This window comes from Panthera uncia, chromosome D2, assembly GCF_023721935.1.
Source record: "Panthera uncia isolate 11264 chromosome D2, Puncia_PCG_1.0, whole genome shotgun sequence".
Lineage (NCBI taxonomy): Eukaryota > Metazoa > Chordata > Mammalia > Carnivora > Felidae > Panthera > Panthera uncia.
The window spans coordinates 58,207,943-58,219,392 of NC_064818.1; the positions used below are offsets into that span (position 1 = coordinate 58,207,943).

An 11,450-nucleotide genomic window follows, 5' to 3' on the forward strand; every position below is an offset into this window, starting at 1 on the left:
CTCTTCACATCTTTGCAGCTCTACCCTACAGCCCTCCTATCATGGTTCTTGCCTACTTTCCTGTCCCTTGTGGAACTGGAGAACAGCCATGCTATAGAGCTGCACAGTTATTGGTGTGAAGAGGAGGGAGAGGCCAAACCTCTCTGGGGGAGGCACAACCTGCTCTCCTCTCTACCTCCAATATCATTCTCCCCACTAGACTTTGGGGCGGGGTGGAGAATTCCCAATGCCTAGGCCTTGAAGATCCTGAGAGAAACTGGGAGTGGCAAGGGGGCTTGGGAAGCAAGGTCCCTGATCTGTTCCACCCCTCACCCTCCTGCCAGAGCTGATTATAAATGTCTCATTCCCAGTGTTCCCACTCCTACCCCTCCAGAACCCACCCCCATCCCAAGCCTTGACTATGGAGCTGGTATTTTCTCAGGGAACTCTGGGAACAGCCACACACACAATCCAGTACCCAAAGAGGCCCAACTGCACAACCAGTCCCCCTCAGGCAGTCATATCCACATCTCACAAAGCCACACACCCGGTCCCTCTACACATTAAATCACATCCTTGTCACATGCAAAGGCTCATACAGTCACACACTTTATCCTTTTTCACATAGAGGAACACACAGTCACACCCCCCGTATCTCTCACACAGAGTCCACATACACTACACTCTGTAACCTACACCTGCAAGGATGGAGGTGTGGAGAGTCACACGCATCTTCAGGGCCATTGTGGGTCCCTGGCCCCAAAGGGATACCCCAGAAGTCTGATGTTATCTCAGGATCCCTCGAACCTCCTTCCTCTACTCTAGATAGCCCTGCCTGTCTCCAGACCTCTCCTCATGCTCCAAATGGATTCCCCTCATCTCCATACCTTAGTCCTCCCATGCTGTGCTCCTCTCACCACCCCCCCCCAAACACCCTAGCCCCCCGGCCCTCTCTCTTCACTTCCCTCAGACATCCAGCCCCCAGATCCCCTCCTCACCTCCCTCAGACACTCTTCCCCCCCACCCACTCCTTGAATTTCCCTCTTTACCTCTCTCAGATGTCCTGTCCCCCAAGCACCCCTCCTCACCTCCCCTAGATGCCCTGTCCCATCGCTAACATGCTCACCCCTGACCCCAGTCATAAAATCAGAGTAAGCCCCTCCCCAGCGCTGCTCAGGCCAGCAGCCCAGACACGCCCAGACACCTGGGTTACCTTCCAAGGAGACAGGCTCGAAAAGACCAAACTGCTCCAGGACCTTGACAAACAGAGCGAGGACCACGAGCACAGCAACCATCTCCAGCCCTTCCAGGTTCATGGTGGGCCTGGGGCATGGCCCCCACCAGCTGAGGGTCAGACACACTGGAAGCCCTCCTCACACCACCTCCCCCTCAGGCTCCCCGGCCGGAGTAAGAGGACCGCCTGCAGCCTCCCTCCCCCTCCCCTCCCAGGATCTCCTCCCTCTCCCGCCCCCTCACCCCGCCTCTGCCCCGCAAGCCTCCCAGTCACAGCCTTTTCCTCTTCTCGGGGCCACTTCAGCCTACAGACCGGCATCTCCTCAGGAGCCTTTGGCGTGAAGGATATGGGACAAAACAGGCCAGGCCGTAAGAGGAAGGCAGCGACCTGCCTCTGTCCCTGAGGACAGCTTCCCCCAGACACCTTGTGGCTACTCTGTGCCAAAGGGAGGGGGTAGAGGGAGGAGCTGTGCTTAGGGAGAGGGCAGGGAAGGGCAGTGTGTGTGTGTGTGTGTGTGTGTGTGTGTGTGTGTGTGAGAGAGAGAGAGAGAGAGAAAGACTATGAGCTACACGTGTATAAGGAATAGATACATGAGTCAGAAATTATAAGTGTCTGGGCATTTTCTTGTGTGTATTCCCATGTCTGACTATATAGAGAGTATGTGTTTCTCCCCTTATGTGTGTCTCTGTGTGTGGTTTGCACATGATTGCGTATGTGTCTATTAGGTGTGTGTCTTGTGTATGGGAGTAAGTGACCTGGGTGTCCATAGTATGTGTGTGTGAGTGCACTGGCGTATGTCTGAGTGTGTGGGGGGCATGAAGTGTATGGGTTTCAGCAGGGCTGCGGGATAGAGGTCTGAAGACTGGTAGTATAGCTGTGTCCTATAATTAGGAGTATGGGTCTACGGTGATTGCATAATTGTATCTGCACGGAGCTGTATGAGAATATAAGCCGGGAGAAGGCGGTGACCTCTCCAGTCAGGAGGACACCACCAACATCGATCGCGGTTGTCATAGAGACAGTGAGGCGGGAAGCACTCTCTTTCCACAGCCCACGGACAGGGAAACTGAGGCCCAAGGGAGGGAGGATTAGGTCCAATAGCCGGGGCAGGAAAAAGGCCGCTTAGCCTTATCATGACCCTCTGGGGAGGGGACTTATTGTGGCTGCCTTTGGGATCCACAGATTCAAGTTCTTTGGAAGAGGAGAGACTGAGCTCCTCCCTTCCTCTCAGCCAGGATCTGCCAAAGCCTTGCCTGCTCCTGAACTGTTACTGGGCTGATGGAGAAGAATGATGGAGAGTAGGAGGGAAATCTGAATCCTCCAAGGGAGCCATCCACCCTCACCCCCTAGAGCATTCCTGGAGCCCCTCCCCCATCTGCCCAGCTCCTTCCCATTGCTGCTGTTGCTGCTGCTGCTGCTGGCTGTGTGTCTGTGTGTGGGTGTGGGTGTGCACATGTGTAGGGGTGGGGAGAGGCCTGCAGAGCCAGTGAACCAGAAGACAACTACTGCCACAGCTGGCTGACATTGATTGAGCACTCACTGTGTGCTAGATAATATGCTATGTGCTTACAGACATGGTCACAGTTTTTAAGATTTTATTTTTTAAGTAGTATCTACACCCAACGTGGGGCTCGAACCTATAACCCAGAGATCAAGAGTCACACGCTCCACTGACTGAGCGAGCCAGGTGACCCCAGACATGATCATATTTAATTTTCACAGTAAACCTATGAAGGAAGTACCATTATCCCCACATTACAGGGAGTGAAACTAAGGCAAAAGGAGGTTAAGAACATCACCAAGATCAGTAAGTGTCAGAGTGTTAGTTTTAACCCAGTCTGACCCTGAGCCTGTGCTCTAAACCATCACACTACGCTGGCTCTTGTTAGACAGCTTGCCCACTCAGGAGGCCTCGTTTAGGGAGACTGACTCCAGAGGGAGCCCTCTCCTTTGTCCGGCTCTGGGATGAAGGTGTCTCAGCCCAATAGTGGTATAGGAGTCCCCCTGTCAGGCTGTCCCTGCCACTTCATTTGAGGATCACTGCTCTGCAGTTCCACACAGCCACCACTGGGGGTCAGGCATCCATCTTACTCCTATCTAACCCTTCCCTAACCCTTACCCCACCCACAACAACCTGGGAAGGTGTGGAAAGGATGGGAAGAAGGGTATGCCACTGGCAGGCTTGGTCCTCTGCTTGCCCCTCCACCCCCTCCTCCAGGAAGAAGTCAACCTGGGGACTGCTTTTGGTTTCTCATACCCTAGAAGTTACAAATAAACAGATGAAACCAGCAAATATCTCCCTATTACTGTCCAAATTCCACATCTGGCATTTAATTCCCTCTACCCTCATCGGCAGATACCCTTTCCAACCATTTTGGCCTCTTCACTGTCCCCCAAACACATCAAACTAGGTGCCATTTCTGTACCTTTGCTCCTGTTATGAATGCCCTCCTTTCTGTTCTCCTTCTGTTCTACAGTTCTCACCTAACAGGACTTCCAGGCCTCAGCAGAATTTCTAGCGAACTCACTGTTGGGCCCTCAAAACTCAGCACCTAATTCTGTAATGTTATTAAATGGGAAAAGTAAAAGGAGACAGCATAGCATGGTATGTAATAGTGCGGGCCAGGGTGCCAGATTCCCTGGGTTCAAATCCCGGATTTGTCAGTTACAATTAACTGGGCAAGTTCTTAACCTCTATGTGCCTCTGTTTCCCACCTCATATGGTTGCTAGAAGGAGTAAATGAATTAATACATGGAAAGCTGTTAGAATAATTCCTGGCACAGAGTAACTGTGGAAGTGTTTTCTACCATTATTAACAACACGACATCTCCTGCGCCCCTTACATTTCTATAGCTCTCAATTAACAAAGCATTTCCGCAAACATTGTTATCTTGATGGCTTCTCATGACAACTCCATGAAGTAGGTGGAGTGAATAGTATTGTGCCCATTTCATTGATGAGGTAAAGGAGGCCCAAATAAAGGGATTTGAGAGAAAGGGATTTGCTCGAGGTCACCTAGCTAAGATGAGAGGTTGCATATTTGAACCCAGATCTTTCTGGATCAGTCCTGTTTCCTCAACTAGATTCCAAGCTCCTAAAGGGCAAAGAGTTTAAAAATTGGATTTATATAGGAGCGCCTGGGTGGCTCAGTCGGTTAAAATTGGACTTACATAAATTGAATGACAGGCTCTGATCTGGTGCTTGTGGAACAAAGGTGAACTAAACAGGGGCTTCTATTGGGTAGGGAGAGAAAGCCCACTAAGAGAACCTTAAGGCTTCTATTCATTCATAAAATATTTATGTGCTTACTATGTGGTAGGAACTGTTACAGGCAGGCCATGAAATGAGCTATAAAAGCTCATTTAGGAGCACCTGGGTGGCTCATTTGGTTAAGCATCCAACTCTTGGTTTTGGCTCAGGTCATGATATCATAGTTTTGTGAGTTCAAGCCCTGCATTGAGCTCTATGCTGACTGCGTGGAGCCCGCTTGGGATATTCTCTCTCTCTCTCTCTCTCTCTCTCTCTCTCTCTGCCCCTCTCCCACTCATGCTGTCTCTGTCTGTCTCAAAAATAAACTTTAAAATGCATTTCCCTAATGACAAAACAAACAAAAAGCTCATTTAACTGTAAAAGCTCTCTAACTGGAAGGCCAGGAAAAACTTGGAGAGGTTATTTTTTGAGCTGGTTCTTAAAAGATGGCAGGGCACCTGGGTGGCTTAGTTGGTTGAGTGTCCAACTTCGGCTCAGGTCATGATCTCTCATGAGTTTGAGCCCCACATTGGGCTTGCTGCTGTCAGCAGAGAGCCCACTTCAAATTCTCTGTCCCACCCCCGCCCGTCCCCTGCTTATGTTCTGTCTCAAAAAAAAAAAAAAAAAAAAAAAAAAAAAAGATGGCGAAATGTCAACAGTCTACCCTAACAAAGGGGTCAACATTTAGTGAGCACATTTTGTGTCCTGGATACTTTACGTATATTGTCTCACTTAGGCCTCATAATAAAAATGAAAAATGAAAATATTACTCCTGTGTTTACAGCTGACATGGTCAGAGTGAGTAGCAGTATGTCCATTTTGCAGATGAAAGAATTGAGGCTCAGGGAAATAATTTTCCCAAGATAAAACAGATGGTGAAGGATGGATCAAGACTTGAACCAGGACCAATGATCTACCAGTCTGTCCTTCCAGTGCGTGTGGGGATGCCAAGGAACCTTGGATGGCTGTAGCTTAGTTAGTGCCGGGGGAACCATAAGTGGTAAGACCAATGGTCAGATTCCATGGAGCCTTGAACACCAAGCCAAACTATCTGGAAGGAAAGAGGCAGCACAGCCACATCTCTGGCTCTCTGATGCTGATTCACAGATGGAGAGACTGACAACCTTGCACCCAATTGCCCTGTCTCTAGACCCTCCTCTTCTCTCTCTCATCCCACCCTCAACCTTCAGAGACCTTGACTCAGCCTCACAAGGACTCAAGGTCCTAACAGGACTCTGGTGGGAGGGTCTGTAAAAGGGAAACAGTGAGTTGTTTTCCAGGCTCTCCCTTCTCCCCACTCAGCAACCTCTCAAGTCCCGGGGCCCTATGAGAGACTCGTCCAGATCTGTCCTCCCTAAGCATCCTGGTGTCACTTAGCTCTTCACCCAAGGGAGTGAAGTCTTAATGGAAGCACTTTAGGCAGAGTGAAGGCTCAAAGGTACACTATCTTAAAACATTAGGTAGGCCCTCCCTAAATCCCTCAAACCTCACTGCAGAGATACTCCTATCATTTAGTTGTCTGTCTCTCACCCTTGGAACCTGGAATAATACTGCTTTATGAGGGGACGCACCCTATGTAGCTGTCCCACTTTCATCTGTCCATGATCCCCCAGTGAAGATCCCAGCCAGTAAAGACCGCAGAGCTCTTCTCTCGGTCCCCCAGCCCCACTCCATCCCCAGCCCCGCCAGAAGACACAGCAGCCCCCAGTTGCACTAGGTGATTAATGACTTCCCTAGGCCTTGGGGCTATTTTGGGGCCTGGAAGTCATGCCTGCTATGATTGAGAGCTGGTCCTGCCGGGCTCCAGCCATCTGTCACTGGAGACAGGTCCAAGAAGGGGGCTTGAGGGACACAGGCTCCCCAAGAGACTTCCAAGCATGGCTCTGGCTTAGCCCCATCTCCCTGCCTTCCTGGGAACACATGGCAAGGAGAGGCCAGCCTATACTCCAGGGGCTCAAGAGGATACCATGGAGAGAGCCAGAGAACTACAGATCCCAGAATGCCATGGGGCGAGGCTGTTTTGGTCTCTCCAGGCCAGGTAGTGAGGTGATGCGAGGTTCTGTGGGCCTTGCCCAGGCAGCCTTAAGGAAACTCAAGTGGAAGTGTGTGTAAATCTCAGCAGTGCCATGATATGATATTCACAATCCACATGTCATAAACTCCACACATCCCACACCAAGGTACAAGCTTGTGAAGACTATACAACTAACTTAGTGTGACTCAGGAACCCCCTACCCAACTCTAAAGCGTAGAACCCCAGGCACATGCCATTTCAGTGTCATAGAATCCCAGTGATATGCAACCCCAAGCATGCACAGTTCCAGTGATCACAACCCCAGTAATGTATAACCCGGTTCATACAAACTCCCAGGGATAGACAAAACGGTGACATACAGTCCTTATGCCACACAAGTCTATTCATCCCATCATTCATGAACTCACTAGCTGAGTTCATGTTGGTCCAGTCCCGCCTCGGCATTTTTTCCTTTTGGACGCTGACCCCAGTCATCTTAAGATCCCATTAAATTAAGCAATTCGATAAGCCCTTTCCCTGCTCCCCTGCAAGTGTCCTCCTTTTATCCCTTTACATCCACTTGCTTGAGGCCCCCTCCTCTGCCCTCAGTGAGAAGTCCTGCCTCATCCTCCACCATCGTGAAGGACCATGATGCCCCCTACCCTTTCCTCTTTGAAGACCCCTATCTTCCACCTTCTCTGTAGGAGACTCTATTCCTAGCTCTACTTTGTCAGGGATCTTGCCCTTTAAACGCTTTCCATTGAGGGATCCAGCTCCCTCCATCTCTGTGAAGGGCCCTTCCCTTCCCCACCTCTGTAAGGCTGTTACCCCACTTCACTCACTTTTTGTGAAGGGTCCAGGCCCTTCCTCCCTTCCTCATACCTGGCGACAGCGACCCAGTCACTAGCTGGTAGAGGGATCGTGCTGCTTGCCCCAACGGGCTCCGGCACCTGCGGGGGCATCGGTTCATGGTTCGGCTGAGAGTGCACTGGCCAAGCTCCTCCCCCAAGGCCCGGGGCAGTCAGGTCTCCGCCTCCACCCGAGTGGGCCCTGCGTGGGCGGCGCTGGAGGGCCGGACCCGCAGGACCAGAACCAGAATCTCGGACAACGGAGTCTTCTTCTGCTTCCTGTTTCCTCCGGGCCGCAGGAGGGGAACTTCCCCTATCCCCACCATCTGAAGCACCCGTCCTCAAAGTTTCTAGACAGGGCGGGGCGGGGCGGGGGCGGGGGCGGGGGTGGGGGTTGGAATGGGAGGAGTCCTCACAGCCATCACCGGGAATGTTTTCTGATATTCTGGTGGGGAGGGGAGGCACCCACAGGTTTTGAAAAAGGAGATGGGGAAGGGGATAATGAACCTGATGCTTTACTGTCCCTCTTCAGCCCTTTCTTCTCTGCCGGTAGCAACCTCCTCCTACCAATTTGGCACTAAGAAGCAAGTGGGGGGGTGGGGGGGGGGAGTAAGAGGACATAGTTGTCATGGCAACTTCCCACACTTCCATACTTCCTGGACCAATGGGAGAGAGAGCTGGAGGAAGGAGGAGGAACTGGACCGCGTATTGGGATGGCAAAGAAGAGGCGGCTCCAAATCCCTTTCTCTCATAACTTTCTGTTTTGTGTCCCTTTGTCTTGCTCCAGTGGGTTCCCAGATTCTACCATCATATGTTGGTTGTCAGCCAAATGCATGAAGGAGAAGCTCCCCTCCCCTCAGTCTCAGCCCTGACCCTTTCCAGGACTCATCTCCATCGGGTTGTACCCAAAATAAACCCTTCCAGGACCCATTGACGCCTTCAAACCACCGGGACAGCCTACAGGAGAGACTTAGTTCCACTCCTCCGACTGGGATCCTGTCATTTTGGCTGAAAATTCTACATTTATGAGACAAAAGTCACGTTCGAACTCCGTGCAAATTTTGCCACTAGATTTAGCCGCGACATCCCCTTTCGGAATCAACTACGCAAGCATGGCTGCTCTAAGACCACACGAGGGCGCCCTAGACTTGGGAAAGATATTTTATGGCCAGAGGGACCCGAGTTCAGGCCTTGGCCAGATTCCAGCTGTCTCCTCACTGTCCCCAGTCCTTTCTTTGCCTCCGGCTTGGACAGGACTGCCACGGATTGCTGCCTTTTTCGCACTACGCTGCACTTCCAAACAGACCTGCCAGGCTTGGAAGACCACAGGGGGTAGATCTGGGTCGGCTTGGGGCTCAAATTCTCCCCACCCCCAAAAATCTCCCCCAGCTTTTGAGTCCGGGGGAGTGGGGAAGAAAAGTGATCGGGGGTACCCAGGATGCCCTGAGGTATGACTTAAAGACTCCCTCTCTGTCAGCCTGATGGACCAGAAAGATAGGAGCCAAAGACTACCCTCATGTCCATCCCAGGAATCCCGACTGCACAGGGAAGGAACTTTGGGCACAAGGGTGGCCCCATGGTACCTCCGCCCCGACCGCTCTTCAGCACCGCGGACAACGACTCCCATTTTGGCTTCCCCTCACGCGTTTCAGAGCGTCCCAGCCTCTTGTCTCTTGCTGTAAGACAAGCCCTCCTCTGAAAGGAGATCTCCTGGTAGTGCTATTTCTATTTTCCAAGTCCTGTGTGGAGCTCTCTAGATCGAGGTTGCTGTTGCTGAAGAACACCATTCTTGATGCTTGTCAACATTTGACCTATTTTTCCTCGGGAGGTAGGCAGGCAGGAAGTAGTATTCTCCATTTTAGAGATGAGAAAAGTAAGACCCAGAGACCAAAAGTAATAGAAAGCCCATTCCTGCACCTTCCAATACAAGTGCTTCCCCACCTTCACTCAATCTCTGATTTAAATAGCCAAGTGGGGAGGGGATGATTCCACTAAAAGAGAGAATCAATTAAAGCAGAAGCAAACACTGACTAATGTGATGCTAATGAGTGCCCTGGGGCCTTACTACTAGCAAGGATCCTGAGTTGGTGAGAACACAGTTCAAAGCAGAGCTGGACCTTTGGATTCCATCCCAGGCGGAGCCACATCTAGGGCACACCTGGAGCCTACTTGAGAGGAAGGGCCCTCCCTTCTAGGAGTCTCAGCATAGGAACTAGGATTTCCCCAGGGTCAATGAGTAGGGGAGACACTTTCTCAAGGCATTAGATCCTAGTTCTCTTCCCCACCCCCAAGTGTTAACCTCACTCCCCTCTGGACAGACAAGGATCTTGGGCTCCTTCCACCTCCCCAGCTTGTTTCTGACAAGGAGACAGTCTCCCTCCTCCCTTTCACTGTTGGAGTTCCTGGGCAGGCTGCACAATGAGACAGAAAACACACACACACATGGAAATGTACACAAGGTGACACAGGCCCCCACACAAACACGTGGGTCTGCCTACCAAACCCAGGAATATGTGCGGCACAGATGTACTCCCCACTGTGGGAGAGAGAGCATGCCTGGGCAGCAAAGTGGTTTGGGGAGGCTACATGGCACCTTCCAGGTCAAGAGCTTCTAACTCTGGGTCTGGAGTGGAAGCAAGAGGGGGTGTTTTCCTTCAAGACTGGGTGAAGTTCTGGGAGGGTTGTTGAAGGTTTAAGGAGCTTCAGTTGAAAGAATGATCTGAGTACTTTTGCAGGGGGCAGGGCGGTGACCAAACACTAACCAAAGCCTCCCCGCAAGGGCCAGGTGCTGTTCCTGGGAGCCAGGCTAGGCAGCTGGACACTGAAGTCTCTCCTTGGGTCCACCTGGTCACTTTGTGAAAAAATTGGGGGAAAAGAGGTGGGCAGTAAAGGCCTCCTTCTGCACCGGGAACCCAGAGAGGCAGCAAGGGTAAGACACATCATAGACACTCGCAGATATTGCCACATGAAAGTACACAATCAGCACGAAAGGCCAAATATAATGTGCATAGTCTCACAATCACAAAGCACAATACAATCTACTTTAACAAATGCTTGCCCCAGGAGGTTCAGAGTCATAAGTCTTACAAAGAGACATACACCATGAAGTGAAGTCCTGACCATTCTGATAGTCTCACACAGAATCGCACACTCCACAGAATTGCACATAAAACAGAGGCACATGGTCAAAACAACTTCATTTATACAGGGTCCTAACACAACGTCACTCAAACATCTGATAAGATCATACAATTGCACAGCCAACAAAATCACACTCACCCTGTCACCAAGCCTAGGGCACATGGCAACCAGTTGAAGGAGACCGTGCGTGCAGGCACACACATATACACACACAGACACACACAAAGAATGACAGGCGCTCACGCACGTAACACCTCCCACTCCAGACACTCTCCTAGCTTTGTGTCACACACGCCCACACCTGCTGCTTCTCCCCACCTGCCCGCTAGTCCCCCCCCAACCCCCAGGGGACCCAAGGCTTTGAACCCCCAGTGTCCTGCTGCCCAGAACAGCCTGGAGGGTGCCTGGGAATGGGGCAGAGTGTGAGCAAGGGCCTGGCCAGGGTCAGATAGGGTCTGGGGTTGGAATCTACCCTCCCTCCTGCAACCCCTGAGTCCCTGACTCACCTGTGAGCTGGTCATAGGATCCGTCCAGGTCTCGGGAATCGGACAAACTCTCCTTGCGGCCCTGGCCCCGCATGGCCCCCGGCGCCCCCGTCCCGTCCCGCTTGGGCCGTGGGAGGGGGCGCCGGGTAGCCAAGACAGGGTGCTCACACGGCGCCCCCTGGCGGCGTTGCACGCTGCCTCGGCTGGGGCTGAGTCTGGAATGGGCTGGGGTCCCGCCTGGGGTCCTGGGGCAGGAGCGGGAGGCTTGGGCTGTAGGTGAGCGCAGAGCCGGAGGCAGAGCCGAGCTAAGCACAGAGCTGGAGCCAAGCCGCCTCTCTCCTCCCGCCCGCCCCCTCCCCGCGGCTGTCACCGCCGCCTCCCCCCTTTGGCGCTGCCGGGATTGGCTCCCCCTACCCCCGCCCCCTCCTCTTAGCAGCTTGGGGGAGGATCGCGGTGAAAGGGTGAGCTGGGAAGGGCGGGGAGGGAGACTGGTTCTACA

At 52.3% G+C, this 11,450-nt stretch overlaps 1 protein-coding gene across 3 annotated transcripts in view; it reads right to left on the reverse strand.

The window, feature by feature from the left end:
• Nucleotides 1-11,255, reverse strand: part of KCNIP2 (potassium voltage-gated channel interacting protein 2) — a 17,856-nt gene extending 6,601 nt beyond the window's left edge. The window contains exon 1 of one of the 3 annotated variants that reach the window (XM_049645612.1): nt 10,973-11,255. In XM_049645612.1, the coding sequence (XP_049501569.1) occupies nt 10,973-11,045 (73 nt within the window). In that variant the 5' untranslated portion in view covers nt 11,046-11,255. Of the gene's footprint in view, nt 1-1,192; nt 5,081-7,359; nt 7,644-10,972 lie in introns of those variants that run through there. The other 2 variants (XM_049645614.1, XM_049645613.1) reach the window with 2 other exon arrangements.
• Nucleotides 11,256-11,450: the final 195 nt, after the last annotated feature.